General features: G+C 46.1%; 1 protein-coding gene across 1 annotated transcript in view; it reads left to right on the forward strand.

The window, feature by feature from the left end:
• The window catches only part of F8 (coagulation factor VIII), a 55527-nt gene that overhangs the window by 19022 nt on the left and 14031 nt on the right, over positions 1–22474 (forward strand). Inside the window, exons 11-20 of the mRNA XM_077309231.1 lie at positions 1329–1540; positions 3564–3714; positions 4015–4224; positions 5581–8356; positions 11498–11663; positions 12393–12605; positions 13076–13283; positions 15011–15193; positions 16557–16673; positions 17859–17930. Coding sequence (XP_077165346.1) covers positions 1329–1540; positions 3564–3714; positions 4015–4224; positions 5581–8356; positions 11498–11663; positions 12393–12605; positions 13076–13283; positions 15011–15193; positions 16557–16673; positions 17859–17930 — 4308 coding nt within the window. The remainder of the gene's footprint in view (positions 1–1328; positions 1541–3563; positions 3715–4014; positions 4225–5580; positions 8357–11497; positions 11664–12392; positions 12606–13075; positions 13284–15010; positions 15194–16556; positions 16674–17858; positions 17931–22474) is intronic.

Genomic DNA, 22474 nt, shown 5'->3' on the forward strand with positions numbered 1-22474 from the left:
GGTTCAAGATGGGTCACTATTCTGGGCCTTTGGTGGGTAAAGACAGTGAAGACTGTCTTAAAACAACTTGAAGATGAAGAGCAATTAAAACGTCTACCGTGGGTGGGCAGGTAGTTGTGAGTTCCTGCATTGTGCAGGGAGTTGGACTAGATGACCCTGGAGGTCCCTTCCAACTCTATGAGTCTATGATTCTCATTGAGTAGCCTAAAGCTTTAAAGCAGTGATTCTCAACTTTCTGAATGCTGTAACCCATTAATACAATTCCTCATGTTGTGGTGACCCCCAACCATAAAATTAGGCAAGGGTTCTTTCACAGAAATTAAACCGAAACTGACAAATGGTGTGATCCATTGCTCATGAGTGTATAGAAATTGGTTTTTCCCCGGGGTTTCTTAGTTCAGTTCTGCCTCTTGTCCCAGTTCTGCCTCTTGTCTCGCTCTATTTCGCTGCTCCAGACAGACAAACACTCTATCTCGATCAACCCCGCAAGGCTGTTGTGTGGATGGAGCCCCCCCCCCAGCCAAGCTGCTTGCCCTGCTGTGACTCCTGTGCAATGGTCATTCGACCCCCAAAGGGGTCCCGACCCCTACGTTGAGAACCACTGCTTTCAAGCTAAAGCTATTTGATTTTAGGACAAGCCCACAAATTCCCAACTTCTTAATACTGTTAAAGCTAAGGGAACATATCTAAAATATAGATTATTTCACACACAGTGGATAATGCTGGGGTTTATATGCTAATTACATTGGTCTACGATTTCCAACTCTGAACTAAGAAACCCTTGGAGAGGGTAGAGTCTGGGAAGGCTGGGATTTGGAGATGGCCCTTCAGTGGGGTACAGCAGGGGTAGTCAACCTGTGGTCCTCCAGATGTCCATGGACTACAATTCCCATGAGCCCCTGCCAGCATTTGCTGGCAGGGGCTCATGGGAATTGTAGTCCATTGACCACAGGTAGACTACCCCTTGGGTACAGCACCAGAGTCCACTCACGAAAACAGCTGTAGTTGAAAGACCAGTCATAATTCCAAGAGGTCTCCAAGCCTCACCTGGCTGTTTGCAACCACGCATTAGTTTGTTTGCGAAATCTTTTCTTTAAAGAAACAGCTCTCCTACCCCCTGCCCCAACGAAGCTTACTGTACTATATCTTCTGGCTGCCTGGTTTCCTCTTTTCTTCCTTTGCTCAGCTGCCATCAATGGGCCTACCAACGGTGTTTCAATGCTGCCCCCTTCTGTTAAGAAAGGCCCAGAAAGAATTTGGTGATAGTCGAACTGCTCACTCATTCTGCAGACTGTTTGATGATGACCTTGTGGGTTGTTTCTTACCAGCTAAAGATATGAAACGCTTGGCCATTCGACCGGGCCAGCTGATCAAGTACCGGTGGAATATACTGCCTGAAGACAGCCCAACCAAATCGGATGCCCGCTGCCTAACTCGCTTCTATTACAGCTCCCTCAGGCCTGCTCGGGACTTGGCCTCTGGACTTATTGGGCCTCTGCTGATCTGCTCCAAAGAGACCATGGACCAGCGGGGAAATCAGGTGGGCTCCTCACTGCATCTTCAGAGAAGATGGGCAGATACTGGGAACAGGATGAGCGAACTGCACATATTTGGATCCTGGTGCTTTCCCCACCTCTAAAGAAAGCCCTTTGGAGCAGCAACGTTCATCTCCCTTTTATTATTTTTATTATTATTATTATTATTATTATTATTATTATTATTATTATTATTATTATTATTAATTCAATTTCTATTCTCCCTGCTGCTCTGATCCATTACATGGCTGCTTTTGAGATCCAAATAACATATTGAGGGGTTCCAGTCACTGAATTCCAGCATTACATGTAGATTATTGAACAGGAAACTCTGGTTCTGACACCTCCAAGCCCCGAATTCTTATGTTGATCTCTGATCTTTTGAACTTTGTGTGCTTTTGGAACAACAGACACATAAAGCACTGTGGCATGTTTATGCCTATTCGATCCAGAACATTTATTTACTTCATTACTTTTTTATCTTGCAAGAACCTTCAGGTGGTGTGCATCATTCTCTTTTCCATTTATCCTCGCTATAAAACTATAGGTTAGGGTGAGACAAATCAACTAGCCCAGGGGTACCCATTGAGCTTCAGGATGTAGTGGGGATTTCAATTTGTACCCCCCCAGGTTTTATTCCAGTACTCTAACCCAGGGGTAGTCAACCTGTGGTCCTCCAGATGTTCATGGACTACAATTCCCATGAGCCCCTGCCAGCATTTGCTGGCAGGGGCTCATGGGAATTGTAGTCTATGAACATCTGGAGGACCACAGGTTGACTACCCCTGCTCTAACCACTATACAAAACACCAGGTTTTTTAAAATCTCAGGGCTTTTCCACATGCCATAAATTTAGCATCATGCTTACCTGGTGAAGACGCTAAATTCCAGCTGCTCTGCGTGACGTCGCCAACCTCCCGCATCCAGCCAGCAAACTGCTCGCTATATTCGTCATTTTAAAGAGCGAGTTGGTGAATCCCAGAAAGTGGATTCAAATTTTAAAGATGTATTAAAAAATGAATCAACTCCCTGCTCTTGGGAAACACTTCCAGGGCCATCAAGAAACCCCAGGTTTTCCAGAAATCCTGGCTGAGAAAGCCTACCGCAACCACTATGCCAAAGTGGATACAAGTTATGGCTCCTTCAAATATGTTTTTTGGCCTGAAATGAACTATCTTGATTCTGCTAGGTGCTTTTCTCTGAGTCTGAATTGGGTGTTGGGAGCGTGGGGTGAGATTAGGATTTGATAGAATCTTTTGTATCTGGAGTTTACCAGTGATCCAGGAAAATAACAAAGACTCTTTTGTAATCAATAAATCTAGATACTTACAGGAGTTCCAGAACTTCTTTATTTGCAACCTAGTTCCCACTAATTTAGGAAAATGAAAGCAAGGAAAAAGAATAAATTGAGGGTGGAGTTTCCCTCCACTCCTAATGCTCCAGTTAACTTTTTACTATCTAGTTAACTACAGATCCCAGCAGCCTTTCTCAACCAGAGTTTTGTCAAACCATGGGGCTCCTTGATGGCCCTGGAAGCATTTCCCAAATGGGTGGGAGTTCATTAATGTTTTATATATTTTAAAATGTATTAAACATTTATTGGGCATAATGACCACATATGGTCATGTTGACCCATTCCCCCCCCCATCCCCAAATGGCCAACGATAGACCTGGTGTAGGTGGGAAGGGAAGGGGCTCCAGGAGGGCATGTATACAACTACACTTCCCAACCATATTCTGTAGGATTGCACCACTTCTGGGGTTTCTTGAAGCCTGAGGAATGTTTCAGGGGTTTCTCAGTGGTTAAAAAATTGAGAAAGGCTGGACTCCGGCATAACACAGGGCTTCAGCAAAATGAATCAAAGACTGAAAATGGGAGAGAAGAGAAACAAACCCCTAAGCTACAGCCCTTCAAGTAGTAAATGAGCAACCTGCACACATCCTTCCACATCCTTCTTTCCCAAGGGCTACAGAAGCTGATCTCTTCCATGAATAACCCCAAATTCCATCTTTGTGGTCTCTCTCCAGTTAATGTTAGATCAAGCAAAATTTGTGCTCTTTTCGGTCTTCGATGAAAACCGGAGCTGGTACTTGCAGGAGAATATCGATGAATTCTGTGCTGATGCCACCAATGTCAACCCTAAGGACCCTGAGTTCTATGCCTCCAACGTCATGCACAGTGAGTAACCCCAAGGAGATCTGGAAGCAGATCTGGGAGCTATATAGCCAGCAATGACATGGGATTAGCTTTTGAAACTCAATGGTTTCCCAGGGCTAAGAGGATTCTGGTTTGCAGTGTTTGTATCCCAGTTTAATTTATTTGTAGTTCCATCTTCTAAACAGTAGTGGTAAAAAAAAAATAATAAGGGACGGGCGTCTGATCTAGAAGGTTCTCCTCCTTTTTGAAACTCTTGATTTCTTGGTTTGAGTGAATGACCTGAATACTGACCCAACTTCTCCCGTCTCCTGGATCTCACAGGTATCAATGGTTACGTCTTTGATAATCTACGTCTGGATCTCTGCTTGAATCAAGTGGTATATTGGTATGTCCTCAGTGTGGGTGCCCAAACAGAGTTCCTGTCTGTTTTCTTCTCTGGGAGTATTTTCAAGTACAACACTGTCTTCGAAGAGACTCTCACACTGTTCCCACACACTGGGGAGACAGTCTTCATGGTCATGGAGAATCCAGGTTAGACTTTCTGCTTCAGCCACTGTGCCTTCTTCTAAATAATACTGCCACGAATCTCGGTTTCAGCATCATGAATGCTGAACATTACTATATGTACTGTGTTTTTCTTAGGAGAAGCACTATGAAAAGAAAGTAGGCATGTGGTTTTCTCGTTAAAGAAATGCTTATATTCCTATTCCAGCATGAACTTTGCCCAAGTATCACAGAATCCTAGAGTTGGAAGGGATCTCAAGGATCATCTAGTCCAACCCCCTGCACAATGCAGGAACTCACAACTACCTGCCCACCTACAATATAGTGATAATAGACATTGTAGAATGGTAGAATACTGGAAACATTGATTAACTTGCACTGAGGCCCAGTGGTTTGAGCGGATGTAGTTACTGTCATTGGAGGGAGGGTTGGGGGCCAGTGGGAAACGATGGTTTGGATCAAACTCAACTAAATGCCTGGCGGAGGAGCTCCCTTTTGCAGGCCCTGCAGAACTGTTCAAGTTCCATCAGGGCCCTGAATTCCTCTGGGAGCACGTTCCACCAGGTGGGGGCCAGGATGGAGAAAGCTCTGGCCCGGGTTGAGGTCAGGCGGGCTTCCCTGGGGCCAGGGATCACCGGGAGGTTGGAGGTGATAGAGTGCAAGGCTATTTGAGGGGTGTAGGCAGACTGCATATGGTATGACCATATATGGTCATATTGACCCACCCACTCCTCTCTCAAAATGATGGGCCTGGAAAGGGTGGAAAGGGGAGGGGCCCTGAGTGGGCATGTGCACAGTTATGCTTCCCAACCATGTTCTGGATGATCGCACCACTTCAGGTGTTTCTTGAAGCCTGAAGACTCCTTCAGGGGTTTCCCAATGATACAAAAGTTGTGGAAGTCTGATATATGGTAATATAGATCCGCCCCCCCTCCTAAAATGGTCAGTGGTGGGCCTGGAGGGGGTGGGAAGGGGAGGGGCCCCAGGTGGGCATGTCCACAGCTCTGCTTTCCCACCATATTCTGCACGATGGTGCGACTTCTGGGGTTTCTCAAAGCCTGAAGAATTTTTCAAGGATTTCTCAATGGTAAAAAAGTTGAGAAAGGCTGGCTCAGCAGAAATACAGCCTAAATGTCCTAGTCCTCTATAAGAAATATTTCATAGTGAAAGGATACCTTCACACCAAAAAACTCCTTTCTCAGCCGCTGAGTTTTGTGCTGTTGTTGGTTTTCTGCAGTTACGATAGGTGCAAATGGGCTGAAATTGGAAAGATACATTTTTTGTTTTGCCACCAGTATGTATGGCTCCAGTGCATGCAAAAGGCACCTATTGCAGTCTTTAATATTTTCCCCCACTTTGATTTTTCATTCTTACCTGGAACAGGTATCTGGATGTTGGGATGCTTGAACCCTGAATTTAGAAGAAGAGGAATGAGAGCCAAATTCACCATTTCCAGGTGCAATGAGGACACCCATACCGATGAAGACTATTACAGCGAGTATGAAACGAAAACAGACTATAATGTAAACCAACACGACGAATTGCAACCAAGAGGTTTCTCCAAGAAAAAAAGACGGCCAAAACCATGCATAAAGAAGCATCAGCACAACACCTCCTCTTCAGAAAATGAAACAAAGACCAATGACAAGAGACCTCCTTGCACTGAAGAGCCCTCCCAGCTAATTATGTTAAACAGCAGAGAGAGTTTTCCCAGCTCATTATTGCCTCCAGAAGAACCTCTGTCCTTAGATGACATTTATTCACCTCTTCTCCCAGCGTCCCACCTTAAGGCCTTGCCTAGTGATGTTTTGCCAGCTGAAGAAGGACCATTAGCCATGCCTGGGCAACGTTTCCAAGGAGCTTCTCTTTCAGCTAGCTCACCTGTTGTACCTGAAGAGGCACATAATAACGAGAGTTCATTAGAGACTGCAACTAATCTGAATGCTGAGGTTGCTGAGGTTTTCCCTCACCTGGAAAAGATGGACGGATTTTTTGATGTCCATGTTGCACCTGCTGACTCAAAGGAGTTTGTTGATGGGAGGGACTTTGCAGGAAACCAGTATTTGAATGCAGAAAAATCCTCTCTTAAAATTGACAATAATTTATTGGATCTACATACAGTGCATTTGGACTCCAGGTTTCCTGAAAACCAAGCCTTAGAAGAGCTAGACCGCACTCAAAAATGGAATACTACAAAACTGAGACCAAATGCACCAGCAGTGCCAGAAATGATGTCATTTGTGGACAGAAACATTTTCTTGAACATGAGTGGAACTTCATCCCCATTAGATGACATGCTGAGCAAGCCAATTATTCACAAGTCAGATGAGATTCAAAGCAATAATCCATCAACATTAAAAACTAAACCTGGAACCGAAGACCTTGCACTGCAGAGCTACAACACAACCTCTAATGCTTCAACGGGTTATTCTTCCCATAAGGCAGCTCCCCAAGAAAATGTATCATTTATAGCCAGAGAAGCATTACAAACAGAAAAGATGGCCACTACATCGCAAGTAGAAAGATCCACAATTAGAGGAAATCAAGGGACTTCTGTCCCACTAAAAAACTTCCTTTTTGTCAATGGTGTTGCTCACACAGTCTCCCATAACTTGAGGACTCCAGGAAAGAGGTTTCAGAGTCATGAGACAGAGACAGCTGCACAACTCAGTCTGGACACCGTCACTAGAAACCCTGCTGTTTTGAATAAGCATAGTTCCTTGTTAGCACAGAATAATGTGGCAGCAGATTCAGATAGATTAACTGACAACCCAAACAGGGCTGTATATATGAGTGATATTCTGGACAGTAATGAGATTTCCCCTATGTCTCCTTTCCATGTTGCCCAAGACTTAACTCTCAAAGAAAGGTTTCCAAAAGGTAGCCAAGGCAAAGGACTGTCAGGGACAGGGAATGGATTTTGGGGCAGATTTGATGTTGTGCACAACAGGAAGAAAATTCCAACTTCCCTTGGAACACTGGATATACCTGAGAAACAAAATCTTGTACAAGATAGTCTGATAGAGGATACCACCATAAGCCTTCCCAAAGTTAACTTATCAGAAAAGAATGAAGTTTTTCGTGATAGGAGTTTGCCTCCATCTCAGCAAGCTGATTTGGGAATTTATAGAAGCTCTAAAGAGCACGCAGAGCTCAAATTGGGATCCACCTTGGAGAAGAGGTCCTTGAAATTACGTCATGCCAGATCAGAAGAGTCATATGGCGTCGCGGCGGAGGGAACAAATAATTTGGGTAAAATGGAAGGAAAGGCTCAGGCTTTGCTCAGTGGTCCTTTCTTCAAACTAAACAATAAGTCCAAGCCTTCTGTACCAAGGAAAGCTTTGAGAGATGAGAGTGCAGGAAATCATGGAGCGACAAGCCCTGGTAGGACACCATCACTGTTATCTCCTTTATCAAGCTCAATCCAGGACAGCCCAGCTCCATATTACTTGAACAGCCATGATTCTCAAGCAGTGAGGGTTCAACTGGTTGCCCAGAATGATGGTGCTCAAAGAGTAGACGCCACTGCTACCCCTAGTTATTCCAGAACTAAAATAGGCCTTGGGGACAAGGATACAGAAACCAAAGCACGTCTTACTCTCCCTACCTTTGTGGGAGGACAGACCACAAAGTCCAGCTCTGTTCCGCCAAAGACCAGTAGACAGACGACAGAAGCTGGAGTTTCTGAAACACTAGATCCTCCAGTTATGAGGACCGTTGACCCAGAAACTGATCTTCAGTTGCAGCTGAGGGGATCTAGCAGTCATCAAGAGGCATTTAATGGTGAAGGTGACATTGCTCCCTCAGACGGTACAAGACAAACATCTACATGGAAAGAAAAGGAGGAAGCCGCAGGGAAACCAGTGGAGAAGCTCCTCAGCAGCGAAAGTACAGCCCCAGGCCTCGTTCATGTGGAGACATCTCTGAATCCCTTTGACCTTGATGAGCCAGAGGTCGCAGAATCCTTGAGGCCCCTGAAGGAGACCTCCGAGTATGATGACTACAGTGTTGCTGAGGAGGGCCAGGAATTTGATATCTATGGGGAAGTCGATCAGGATCCACGTACTTTTAATGGGAAAGTTCGGCAATATTACATTGCTGCGGAGGAGGTGATGTGGGATTACGGCAGCCAGATTTCCTCTCCATATTTAAAAGACAAGTAAGTCATATCTATCACTAACTATGAGGGCAGCTAGCTAGAAAATTCAACCATTTTTTAGACTGGGGCACATACTTGAAATATGACTGAGAGATACCTCCATAATCATCCTGTAAGGTCAAAAGGTAAGAGCCTCTTGTGGCGCAGAGTGGTAAGGCAGCAGATATGCAGTCTGAAAGCTCTGCCTATGAGGCTGGGAGTTCAATCCCAGCAGCCGGCTCAAGGTTGACTCAGCCTTCCATCCTTCCGAGGTTGGTAAAATGAGTACCCAGCTTGCTGGGGGGTAAATGGTAATGACTGGGGAAGGCACTGGCAAACCACCCCATATTGAGTCTGCCATGAAAACGCTGGAGGGCGTCACCCCAAGGGTCAGACATGACTCGGTGCTTGCACAGGGGATACCTTTACCTTTACCTTTAAGGTCAAAAGGTGCTGAGTAGAGAATCATAGAATCATAGAATCAAAGAATCATAGAATCATAGAGTTGGAAGGGGCCATACAGGCCATCTAGTCCAACCCCCTGCTCAACGCAGGATCAGCCCAAAGTCATAGAATCATAGAGTTGGAAGGGGCCAGACAGGCCATCTAGTCCAACCCCCTGCTCTACGCAGGATCAGCCAAGAGCATCCTAAAGCATCCAAGAAAAGTGTGTATCCAACCTTTGCTTGAAGACTGCCAGAAGGAAGGAATGGGCTTGTCAAACACCATCTTGAGACTTTCCAAGACAGCAATATCCATTAGCACTATTCAGCACTATGAGAGTGTTCAAAGCATTTCTCATGCGTTATCTCAACACTTAACTCTAGAAGATGCTGAGAGAGCCATGCATGGATCTTCCATCATTTTCCCACCCATCAAGTCCAGCTGTGCACAGCTGTAGTTTGAATTGGGGCTCTGGCAATAGAATCCGAGGCATATTTCTTTAGTTATTAGCCCCGGAAAAGGGGGTATGACAAAGAGGGGGTGCTTGCCTTTAAAAAAATATATATTTTTTAAAGCCAGCTTGATATAGTGGCTAAGCGTGGCAGCCACTAGTCTGAAGAGTTGGATTTGATTCCCCACATCTACCCATGCAGCCAACTGGGCTACTCACAGTCCTGTTACAGCTGATCTTGCAGAGCAGCTCTATCAGAGCTCTCTCGGCCCTACCTACATCACAGGGTGTCTGTGGTGGGGAGAGGAAAGGGAAGGCGATTGGAAGCCGCTTTGAGACTCCTGATAGAGCTGTTTTGACTGAGCAGTGATATCAGGGCTCTCTCAGCCTCACCTACATCACAGGGTGTCTGTTGTGGGGAGAGGAAGGGAAGGCGATTGGAAGCTGCTTTGTGACTCTCTTAGATAGTGAAAAGCAGGTTGTAAAAACCAGTTCTTCTTTCCAAGGCAGTTCAGCCCATGGGTAAGCAGGTGCGGGTGGTGACATTGGGCAGGGATGGAAGGATCCTTTCCCTGCACCTTGTGCTTCAGCCCAGGTTGAAATTTAGGGCCTACACAACTGCTGTCTGACTTTTTAAAACAGCGGAAAAAGATAAAACAGCGTGAATTTGTCAGCATCTCGTTGGACATTGAGAAATCCCAGCAATGGCCCTGAAAAATACACCAAACTTATTACTCCCCAGTTGCAAATGGCAGGCTGAAGGAGAGTGCCTTGATTATGTTCTCGAATGGGGTGAACCTACTCAGTACGTTTATGGCTGGGGTGAAATTTGAACCAGGGAATTTCCACCTGGCTGAGCTACCTAACAGTGTCAGCCACTCTGGAGATAGATGCATGAAGTCAGATGTGTAAATGGGTGGCTTCTTTATTGGATATCTGTACAGCACTGCAGTGTTATTCATGTACCATGGCAGGGATGTCAGCCTCTATGTGGGACCTGGAGATCCCCTGCAATTCTAGCTCATCTCCATTCTACAGAGATCCGGTTCCCTGGAGATAATAGAGATGTTGGAGGGTAGACTCTATAGCAGTGGTCTCCAACCCCTAGTCCTAAGACCAGTACTGGTCTGTGGATCAGTCGGTACTGGGCCGTGGCTCCTACTCCTCCCCGGCTGCTGCCTTGGGGGCTGCCCTGCCACTCTGCTGCTGGTTCACCTTTGATGCTCTCCGGTGGCCACCATGGCTGGGGCTCCCCCTCGGTGTTGCACTGTGCAGCTGCTGCTGGCAGCGCCCCCCAGTGGGCAGCGGGAAGACGGGGGCGCCAGCGGGAAAGCAAGTGGAGCAGGGGCTCAGGCGGCGGCAACGTCCCTTGGCAAAAGACTACCCCCCCCCCCCGGGCCTCAGTAAAATTGTCAAGCGTTGACCGGTCCCCAGTGATAAAAAGGTTGAGGACCACTGATCTATAGCACTGTACCCCCTGAGGTCTCTGTCCTCCTCGGGCTGCATCCCAAAATTTCCAGGAGTTTTCCCGCGTGGATCTGGCAACCATGTTTTCCCCCATCCCTTACTGGCAGCCAAAGGGGAGCAGACAACCCTGTACCATGGGCACATTCTTTTAGCGATGTGACTGAATGGTCTATCTTGGTGAGTTAGCACTGATGACTCAGCAGGTGTTTCTTGGCTTCATGCCTTTAAAGCTCTCACTACAAAGAAGGGAGCCAAGTTTCAAACAACGTAGGGAGCCAAGTTTTCTGTACAACGGAGGCACAGCAAGTTACAGTCTCATCTACAGACCAAGATGGTAATCTTCATCTCGTGTGTTTAGGATCCAAGTTTTGCCAAACCTCCTGCAGCCCAAAATCCTGGAATTCATGGGGCAAGAAGAAGAAGAGTTGGTTCTTATATGCCGCTTTTCTCTACCTGGAGGAGTCTCAAAGAGGCTCACAGTCACCTTCCCTTTCCTCTCCCCACAACAGACACCCTGTGAGGTGGGTGAGGCTGAGAGAGCCCTGATATCACTGCTCGGTCAGAACAGTTTTATCAGTGCCGTGGCAAGCCCAAGGTCACCCAGCTGGCTGCATGTGGGGGAGCGCAGAATCGAACCCGGCATGCCAGATTAGAAGTCTGCACTCCTAACCACTACACCAAACTGGCAAGGCCTCCTGATCTCATCCTTTCACCATTCAGCCCACTTATTCCCAAGCAAGGGCGATTCTGGCTTCTGTAATTGTTTGAACTGTGAATCAACATCTCTTGGTCTCTTGCAGGCATCCAAACAGCAGCTCAAAGAAGCCCTTCTGGCAATATAAGAAAGTCGTTTTCCGAGAGTATCTTGACAGCAGTTTCACTCAGCTGCTGGCCCGTGGAGAGCTAGATGAGCACCTGGGCGTTTTGGGGCCCTACATTCGGGCCCAGGTTGATGATGTTATAATGGTGAGATTAGATCACAGTTATTTTACTTGTATGAAAAATGTCTTGGCTGCCACCTCTTAGTTGTGCAAGTCTTGGTACAACTGCCATCTAATTCTTAACAAAACTGAGCAACTTTATTGAAAATATTTGTTTCTTACATTTGGATGCTGCCGCTCTCAGCACTGCCAGCTCATGGCAACTCACAACAAAATTTATTACAAATTGGGTGAGTTTGGGCCAACCCTTGATCTCAGCCTAACCTACTTCATCGAGTATTGTTAGGAGGATAAAATGGAGAAGAGAAGAATTATGCCGTAAACCACTTTAGGTTCTCACTGGGAAGAAAAGCAGACAAAAAAAAGCTGGAAGGGCAGAGTTTGGGAAAGGGAGGGAGCTCAGAGAAAATGCAATAGCATACATTCAAATGGGTAGCCGTGTTGGTCTGAAGTAGCACAATAAAATCAGAGTCCGGTAGCACCTTTAAGACCAATGAAGATTTATTCAGGGTGTGAGCTTTCAAGTGCAAGCACTCTTCACCAGACTATGAACTCCTTACATATCTGAGGAAGAGTGCTTGCACTCGAAAGCTCATGCCCTGAATAAATCTTTGTTGGTCTTAAAGGTGCTCCTGGACTCTGATTTTATTCAACGGCATCCAGTTTACCCTACAAAGGCCTCTTTGCTCTGTGTGCACCTTATTCCCCTCCGTACATGATAATTCTCCTTGTGTGTCTTTCTTCCCTTGCACAGGTGACCTTTAAGAACTTGGCTTCCCGACCTTACACATTCCATTCTAACCTGCTACCATACGAGGGGAAAAGAGAGGAAGAGGAACAGGTCCGCCCAGAGGCAGTACAGCCCAACCAAGCCCGTGAATACACTTTGAAAGTCCAGCAAGAAATGGCTCCTACATCTGAAGAGTTTGAGTGCAAGGCCTGGTTGTATTTCTCCAGCATTAACCTGGTAAGCCATGGATGTTGCCTGTTAGTTGTTGTTGTCAGCCATTCAGCCATGTCTGACTCTTGGCAATCCCATGGCACAGCTGTCACTACAATCCATGATCCTGCACCACTTCCCTCAACCATGCAATGTTCTGGCTGGAGTCCATTTGATCGCGTCCAGCCACCGTGCCCTTTGTCAGCCTGGTTTCCTTTTTCCAGCGACCAAGCCTGGCATAATTGCTTTCTCCACTGAGCTGGATTGCATGATATGGCCAAAGTAAGTGAGCCGGAGTTTTGTGATTTTGCCTACCAATTATTTATCCAATGCATGAGTTTGCACTCGAAACCTCACGCTTTGAATAAATCTTTGTTGGTCTTAAAGGTGCTCCTGGAATCAGAATATGTTATGCACAACCAGCCAAGTTATAAACAGACATGCACAAGGAACACCACCTTCCTTCCTCCTGACTGATCTTGTCTCTCTCTGTCCAGGAGAAAGATATGCACTCAGGCCTTATCGGGCCTCTGATTATTTGCCAGCCTGGAGTACTGAGCACCGTGCATGGAAGGCAACTGACCATCCAGGAATTCTCTCTGCTCTTCACCATCTTTGATGAGACAAAGAGCTGGTATTTTGCAGAGAATCTCGAGCGGAATTGTCCATCCCCCTGTAACACCCAGATCGACCATTCATTCTATGGTAAGAATTTCTTTCCACCTTTAGTACCTTTGCTTCCCATGCAGCTTATTTGGGGCAGGTAGTGAGGAAGAGAACAGTAAACTGAGCCTAACAGGATAGCCGATTTGGTGTCAGACCAGAGACTGCCTGTGACATTTTGATTTGGGCATAAATAGTAATAAACCAAAAAATTAGGGATTTGTAGCCTTTTAAACTATTACCTGAAAATCTACTGTCTAAGGTGGTCCATTTAGCTCTGCTCAGGCCTACGATTTTCAACAAAGGTGCTCTTTCCAAGTATTCCCAGCTGCAGGTATCTACAAAAGTCAGGGCCATTTCTGTGTTGATTCCCTAGCCTTGGTACTCCATCCCCAAATGTATTTATCAGACACATGCTTGACTACCTTTTAGTGCCAGGTGAAAAGCAGGTTGTTTGCCCAAACTTGCTATGTTTTCTCAATTGTGTTTGCTTCTGTCATTTTATTTAAGTGTTTTTAAGAATTGCTAAAACCGAGGTATCTATTTTTATTGTCTGTATCTGAAATGGGGACGGGAGGCTTGCTCTTTGCTTGTTCGCTCTAAAACTGCTCGATCTGAATCACTCCTGGCTTATTTCCCAATGGGGCAAAAGGGGTAGTTCCGGATTCCGGCATTCTTAGGGTGTTCTAACAATTATTTGCTCTGTTTACGATTAGAGTAGGAGATCCACAAACCCACATCAGATCCCCCGAGAAAATGCTCCTGCAGCCCAGGTGCTTTGCTTTCAGGCAATCTGCAGCCCTTCTTTTCTCTCTTCCAAACTCTTCTCCCTGTTCTTTTGTTTTTTGTTTATTTATTTAGATTTTTGTGCTGCCCTTCCCTACGGCTCTGGGCGGTTTACATAAAACATTTTGGAACATTTACACAGAACACCATCAATATCAATAATTACAATAACATACCAACCTGAACAATATTTCAACAACAATAACTTTGACACTCCCTTGGTAGGTTCGACCTCTCAGTCTGGGGAGGGGGGACCTGTAGAAGTTATGGGTCAGTCGGCCCCACCAAATGCCTGGTGGAAGAGCTCCCTTTTGCAGGCCCTGCGGAATTGTGGAAGTTCTGGCAGGGCCCTGATTTCTTCTGGGAGCTCATTCCACCAGGTGGGGGCCAGGACTGAAAAGGCCCTGGCCCTTGTTGAGGTCCGACGTGCCTCTTTCTTCTCACCTGAAATACTATGTCCTCATAGCTGTGTTATGGAATGAGAACCATGTCCTAACAATTAGCTCCCATTCAAGATAGTGTAGCCTGAAGTCTTTTTTTTCTCTTTTTTTGCTACCAGCAAGGCAAGCTTGCTCATGGCTTTGTGATGCTTTAAGTTAGTTCTCTTAGAGATACAGCTCCCAAACTGGTATGCAATTTACAGTTTGAAGCCAAAATTTTAAAATTTGAGACACAAAATTTACTCAAGTGGCAGCAACAACAGGCCAGGCAAAGATCAAAACAGCAAAAAAGATAGCAAAAGTAACTGAAGGTATGTTTTCATTTTGTTATCGGAAACAAAGCAGGCAGGGCTTGCTGATCATCCAAAAGAAGAGCGTTCCAAGAGGGACCACCACGGAGAATTCTCTGCTTCTTAATAAAGGCATCGTCACTGTTGGGACCGCAACAGGGCTTTGCTGGCAGATCTTGATGCCAGGGAAGGAAGGGTAGAAAGCCACCTCAGAGTACATTAATGGGTTTTTCTTTTTCTTTTTACCCTCTAGCTATCAATGGCTATGTGAGAGACACTCTGCCAGGGCTGGTGATGGGTCAGCACCAGAGGGTCAGGTGGCACCTCATGAACGTGGGTGGGATTGAGGACACCCACTCGGTCCACTTCCATGGGCAGGTCTTCACAGTTAGAATGGACAAGGAGTACCGCCAGGGAGTCTACAACCTCTATCCTGGTAAGATGGCTCCATACTTCCCCTTGCTGACTGCTAACCCTTAATTGTCCTTGAACCACAATGACATATGTCATGGCTGCTTCTACATGGTGATGATTCTCCTCGTAGCTCTTGTTGCTGTGGATGTAGATGTTTTCCCTGCTGTGAATCTGGTGTTTTCCTTGAATTTCCCTTGACTCAATGGCACAGAAAGTGCACCCCTTATATCTCTCCCATTATGTTCCCCCGAGAGAAATAAAACTGGCCTCAACAAGGACCAGGACTTTTTCAGCTCCAGCCTAGTTCAGCTCTGCCAAATGAGATCAGAGCCCTGCGGGGCCTCAAATGGCCCCACAGGGCTTGCAAGACAAAGCTGTTCTGCCCAACCTTTGGTTGAGGCCTGAAGACAACATCTAAAACCTGCTGGCCTTCCCAATTGAATCCACTCAATTTAATCATCATTGAAGATTGCATTTTCCACTTCCTGGGAGATCGATTATGCAGATTGGTGACACAGTATGTTTTCACTAAAGTTGAATTGAATTTTAAATTTTATATTAATTGTTCTACTGTCTATTATAATGCATTTTAATCTTCTGTGAGCCACCCTGAGCCTATAAGGAGGGTGACATCTAAATGCAAAAATACAATTTAAATGCTAGAAATTTTTTTCAAGGATTTAAAGAAAATTAAAACTGAGAATTCAAAGGGACTGGTGATTCCCCATGGGGTGCCCACTGAGGTATCTCCTTGGGCCTGCTTGCTCTTTCTTCAAAGCATCCTGTTAAAGCAAAGAATCCCTACTGTCTTTCTCCCACTTCACTGAAGCTTCAGAAGAGCCCAAGAGGCATTACGTTTAAGTCTCCATGGAGCACCCATTCAGCTGATTCCGTCATGGGAGGACACTTGGCTTGCACGCCTAGCATTTTGTGGAACCTTGCAACGTTGTGAGCTTGGTCACATCTCCCATGGCAGCCATTGTGATGTGGTGCCCGCTGCTTCTTCTCAAAATTTCGTATGAACCTTGCAGATTCAATAAGGGGACCTCTGGTGTAGATCACAGTTGTAATGTTATTGCGCTGTAGTAATGTAGCCATAACTGAGGGTTTTTTTCCCCTAAAGCCTGGAAAAGCCTGCTGATAGGGGATGGCAGCTGAAATGGTGCCACGGGGCTTCCGGATCTGGAATTACAGGCCCCAACGTGGAATGACAGTCCCTGGGAGTACCACAAGGGTTCTGGACCTGGACTGACAGGCCCCAAAGTGTCTCTGGGAGTACTGTTATGTATTTCAATGGAACCTATGGAGGTCAAGTGGCATTCTTGCCTCCCATTATTTCCAGTCTCCTTCTCCCCAAAAAATCTCTTTCCTGTTCCTCATTGCAGGTGCTTTTGCAACCGTGGAAATGCGCCCATCCCACACTGGGATTTGGCGGGTGGAATGTGAGGTCGGTGAGCATGAGCAGGCCGGGATGAGTGCCCTCTTCCTGGTGTATGACCAGAGTGAGTAGCTCAGCATGTCCGTCTTCAAAGGCTGACACCTTTGTCCTGGGGGAGGCTCCGTACAACTCTAACAGCAGCTGAAGGCACCAACCATAGTTTCTCCTTTTGTGGCACTTCAATGATGTTGAAAATATTTGATGGTTCATTAATGTCTAGGATGCAACTAGTAAGGACACAGAGCCAGAGTCCATTAAAAAGGTGATAAACAGACTGCAATGGATTCCATTAGATATTCTGGAGGCTGGGCTAGCTTTCTGAGACCAATCGAAAATGGGTATCCTCAACCTAAGCTGGGTTGGCCCTGGTTAGCAGTTGGAGACTCCCAAGGACGTTCAGGGTCACGAGGCAGAGACAGGCAATGGCAAGCTATTTCTGAATGTCTGTTGCCTTGAAAACCCTATGAGGTCACCATAAACCGCACCATGCATGCAGTTCTGGAGGCCTCAATTCAAGAAGGACGTAGATAAAATTGAAAGGGTACAGAGGAGAGCGACGAGGATGATCTGGGGCCAAGGGACCAAGCCCTATGAAGATAGGTTGAGGGACATGGGAATGTTCAGCCTGGAGAAAAGGAGGTTGAGAGGGGACATGATAGCCCTCTTTAAGTATTTGAAAGGTTGTCACTTGGAGGAGGGCAGGATGCTGTTTCCGTTGGCTGCAGAGGAAAGGACACGCAGTAATGGGTTTAAACTACAAGTACAACGATATAGGCTAGATATCAGGAAAAAAATTTTTCACAGTCAGAGTAGTTCAGCAGTGGAATAGGCTGCCTAAAGAGGTGGTGAGCTCCCCCTCACTGGCAGTCTTCAAGCAAAGGTTGGATACACACTTTTCTTGGATGCTTTAGGATGCTTAGGGCTGATCCTGCGTTGAGCAGGGGGTTGGACTAGATGGCCTGTATGGCCCCTTCCAACTCTATGATTCTATGATTCTACGATTCTATGATTCTAAATCACCACCATCAGTGGGTCAGTAAGCCTGCCTCCATCCCCCCCATAGAGATATGTTTCTCTACCGCTGGCCTAGAAAGGTAGCCAACAGTAGTGGTTAATATGGAATTCAAAATAACAGTGCACAGACTTTTGCAAACTTCTCCACCAATGCCTGAAAAACTCAGTGACGCTCTGGGAACCCAGTTGGATACCTCCCGAGTAAATGTTGCATTCTCCCAACTTTTGCTTTCAGGGTGTCAGATTCCTCTGGGCCTTGCATCTGGGACCATTGCTGATTCTCAGATCACAGCCTCAGATCACTACGGTAAGATCCAAGAGCTTTGTTCACTGATAGGATTTGGGTCTCTGCTGCACTTTGTAGCTTTCACTTATAAAAGAGTGATGTGTGTGTTTTTTTTAACATGCTGTCAGCCTCCTATTTTGAAAATAGCCTAAAGCAGGGGTAGTCAACCTGTGGTCCTCCAGTTGTTCATGGACTACAATTCCCATGAGCCCCTCTCCACGTTTGCTGGCAGGGGCTCATGGGAATTGTAGTCCACGAACATCTGGAGGGCCACAGGTTGACTACCCCTGGCCTAAAGTGTTTAATGCTCTAAGAACGGGCAGAAAAAACTGGAAAATATATCCCTGAATCTAACTGTTTCCAAAGTATACCCAACCCCCCGTAAGCTCTATTTCTGTTGTTTTCTCTACAAACAAAAATCTACAACATGTGTGCTAGACAGGTTCCACAAGGGCATTTCATTACTTAATTTAAATTATTGGGACGTGTTTTGTGGCTGCTGCTGCCCACCATTCACTCTGCACACACCCAATGCGTCACTGGTTGTTTTGCCTTGCTCCTGACTCTCTCCTATCATGTTCAGTACAAAAGCAATAATACATGGTGTACTTCAGAAGAGGCCAAAGGTTCATAAAAACAGAAGTCATTTGGCCCTCAGAAGTACATTTAGCACATTTTGCTCGCACGTACAGTTTTTTTCTGCCCTAGGAGAACAAGCTCCACCAGTCTGATCTAGGAAGCTCCTTGAAGAACACTAAATGGTCCTCGAAGAACCTAAGCGATCATAAAGCATCGCTCTCCCAGGAATGGGTTTTCAGCCTAAAAAGTACTAAATAGGCATCATGGAAAGGGGTGGGGCCATGCTGGGCTTACCATGGTCAATCCTTCCCTTCCCATGCACCCCTTTCTTTCTGGAAGCAGGCAAGGCTCTTAACTGGTTGCCAGCACTCTGGTCGTAAGACATTACGCAGGGGTAGTCAAACTGCGGCCCTCCAGATGTCAGTGGACCGCAATTCCCATGAGCCCTTGCCAGTGTTCGCAGTTTATGTAACTAGGTGCAAAGCACCCAGCCACCTGAAGCCTGGTCTCAATCAAACACCCTAGCGCAGGGGTAGTCAAACTGCGGCCCTCCAGATGTCCACGGACTACAATTCCCATAAGCCCCTGCCAGCATTCGCTGGCAGGGGCTCATGGGAATTGTAGTCCATGGACATCTGGAGGGCTGCAGTTTGACTACCCCTGCTGGAGAGTGTCCAGAGCTTCCCTGTGCCCTGATGTAGGACCAAATATAAGGCGCGGAGGACCCATGCAGATAAAAAGAGATGCCGTAAGTTAGGTAAATAGGAGAAAAGTTATAAAAATGGGACAGAATTAATACAGGGACAGAATTAATGCAGAATTAGTACAAGGACAGAGGACAAAGCTCACATAGAAAAGAAGCTATCTGGTGTGCCTCCTCCTTCAATAAAGACACCTCCCAAGCAAAGTGAAAATTTTAAGTTATTTTATTTATTTATTTTATTTCTGTTGTGACAAAGGAAGTCCCAGCCAAACAGCTATGAGAACCTATTCAAAACACTTTGGCATTAGCTTTTGTAGCAGATGTTACAAAATAAGATTAAGTCTTATTTTATCCAAATCGCAAAGAATTTGATACCATATGCTGTTAAACTCTGTAATTGATCTAAAATTTGAGATTCCATAATAGGCTACCCCAAACTCCCCTTATCCCTTTGTTATGATCCACTTAAGAACTGCTGCTTCCCCCTTTCTATTTTCACTTATAGTGAGGGCAATGTTGCTGACAGAGTACTATTTCCCAAGTAGCCCCATTTCTGATAGCACCAAAAGTGTGATAGTAGAGATCCCATTTCTTCTCAGGTTCTGATCATTCGTTTTGTTGGTCCCATTAGATAATATCCCAATTCTGCATCTAGTTCGTTGCTGATGCTTGAAATGCAGACTCAGTCCATCTGAGCTCTCCACTTAGTCTTCGAGCTCTTGACTTGGCTCTCTCCAGCTGCAAGTGTCTTTGGCTACCCGCCATCAATCTTCTTTCTCATCCTGGTCCATTGACCGGAACTTAAATTTTTCTCCCAGGTATGATGCAGTCAGGTCCCATCTCCATGGCCCCTCACTTACTGGCATATATCGTAGAGTCATAGGATGATACAATCATCGAAAAATAGAGTTGGAAGGGACCTCCTGGGTCATCTAGTCCAACCTCCTGTACTAGGCAGGACACTCACATCCTTATCGCTCATCCACTGTCACCTGCTACCCCCTTGAGCCTTCAAAGAATCAGCCTCTCCGTCAGATGGCTCTCCAGCCTCTGTTTAAAAATCTCCAAAGATGGGGAACCCACCACCTCCCAAGGAAGCCTGTGCCACTGAGAAACCGCTCTAACTGTCAGGAACTTCTTCCGGATGTTTAGATGGAATTTCTTTTGAATTCATTCCATCCCAATGGTTCTGGTCCATCCCTCCTGGGCAAGAAAGAACAATTCTGCTCCATCCTCCATATGGCAGTCTTTTAAATACTTGAAGATGGTTATCTGATCCCCTCTCAGTCATCTCCTCTCCAGGCTAAACAGACCAAGCTCCCCCAACCTTTCTTCATACGTCCTGGTCTCCAAACCCCTCACCATCTTTGCTGCCTTCCTCTGGACATGCTCCAGTTTGTCTACATCCCTCTTCAACTGAGATGGCCAGTTGAAAGCCAAATCAAATTTCTGTATATCCTTAATGTGCTCTGATGTATCTCACTGTAACTTACTTGGGCTTCATAAATTCTTCCAGCTGCCTGACGACATAAGGGTCATTGGCTATCTTCTCTCCTGTGGTGATTATAGTATTCCATCAGAGTCTAGTGTAGATGTATGTGTATATATACACACAAACACATTTGGAGTCAGTGAAAATATTTACAGTTTTTCCTTTAGCCAACTCAATGGCCTTAATAAAAAAAGGTAAAGATAAAGTTATCCCCAGTGCAAGCACCGGGTCATGTCTGACCCTTGGGGTGACGCCCTCTAGCGTTTTCATGGCAGACTCAATACGGGGTGGTTTGCCAGTGCCTTCCCCAGTCATTACCGTTTACCCCCCAGCAAGCTGGGTGCTCATTTTACCGACCTCGGAAGGATGGAAGGCTGAGTCAACCTTGAGCCGGCTGCTGGGATTGAACTCCCAGCCTCATGGGCAGAGCTTTCAGACAGCTGCCTTACCACTCTGCGCCACAAGAGGCTCTAATGGCCTTAGTAGGTTTTGGCTATTCTGCAGCTTTCACTGACATAGTTGGAGGTAGGATAGTTGCTTGACAATATAGATGACAGACAGGAAGAAGGATTCCATTTTTTGAATTACTCCTTCCCAAAGCATTTTGGACTTCCAAAAGCACTTTGCCCAGATATACGCAGTTCAGTAGGGGAGGGAATCCTCTACTTACTCATCTTTCCTTGTCCACTAGATGGCATCTGGATGCTGCTGATGGCCAGCAGCTTAAGCCTCCCTGGTATCTGTCAGGTTCAAAATTATACTCCACCTGTGGTCTTTCAGGTACAGTGGTTAGAATGGTGTGAAAGTTTGGTACAACAGGAAACACAGATAACACCAAATCATTAAAGGTAAAGGTAAAGGTATCCCCTGTGCAAGCACCGAGTCATGTCTGACCCTTGGGGTGACGCCCTCTAGCGTTTTCTTGGCAGACTCAATACGGGGTGGTTTGCCAGTGCCTTCCCCAGTCATGACCGTTTACCCCCCAGCAAGCTGGGTACTCATTTTACCGACCTCGGAAGGATGGAAGGCTGAGTCAACCTTGAGCCGGCTGCTGGGATTGAACTCCCAACCTCATGGGCAGACAGATTCAGACAGCATATCGCTGCCTTACCACTCTGCGCCACAAGAGGCTCTTACCAAATCATTGGTTACTCACAATTCCTGTATTAAACTTTTCCATAAGTCCATTTCTTGTTAGCTTTGCAGCAATGGGCTTTACCCTTCTCTCTCTAAGGAGAGGAGGTATTGCCCCCCCCCCACATATACACAAAACTCTTTGAGGAATTTGGACTAGGGAAGCATAAGTGAGCCAGCTTGGTGTAGAGGTTAGGAGGAGTGCGTACTTCTAATCTGGTGAGCCAGGTTTGATAACCCCAAATGCAGCCAGCTGGGTGACCTTGGGCTCGCCACGGCACTGATAAAGCTGTTCTGACCAAGCAGTAATATCAGGGCTCTCTCAGCCTCACCCACCTCACAGGGTGTCTGTTGTGGGGAGAGGAAGGGAAGGCGATTGTTAGCCGCTTTGAGACTCCTAATAGAGCTGTTCTGACTGAGCAGTAATATCAGGGCTCTCTCAGCCCCACCTGAAGGGAAGGCAACTGGAAGCTGCTTTGAGACTCCTTCGGGTACAGAAAAGCAGCATATAAGAACCAACTCTTCTTCTTCTTCATAATCTGCCCTCCCCATCATCTTATCTTCTATGCACATCTCAGAAAAAATTGCTTGCAAAACTTTTAGGAGAGACCTTGCTATCTCTCTATTCCACGCCTCTTAGTCAGTAATATCTGATAT

This window comes from Paroedura picta, chromosome 13, assembly GCF_049243985.1.
Source record: "Paroedura picta isolate Pp20150507F chromosome 13, Ppicta_v3.0, whole genome shotgun sequence".
NCBI lineage: Eukaryota > Metazoa > Chordata > Lepidosauria > Squamata > Gekkonidae > Paroedura > Paroedura picta.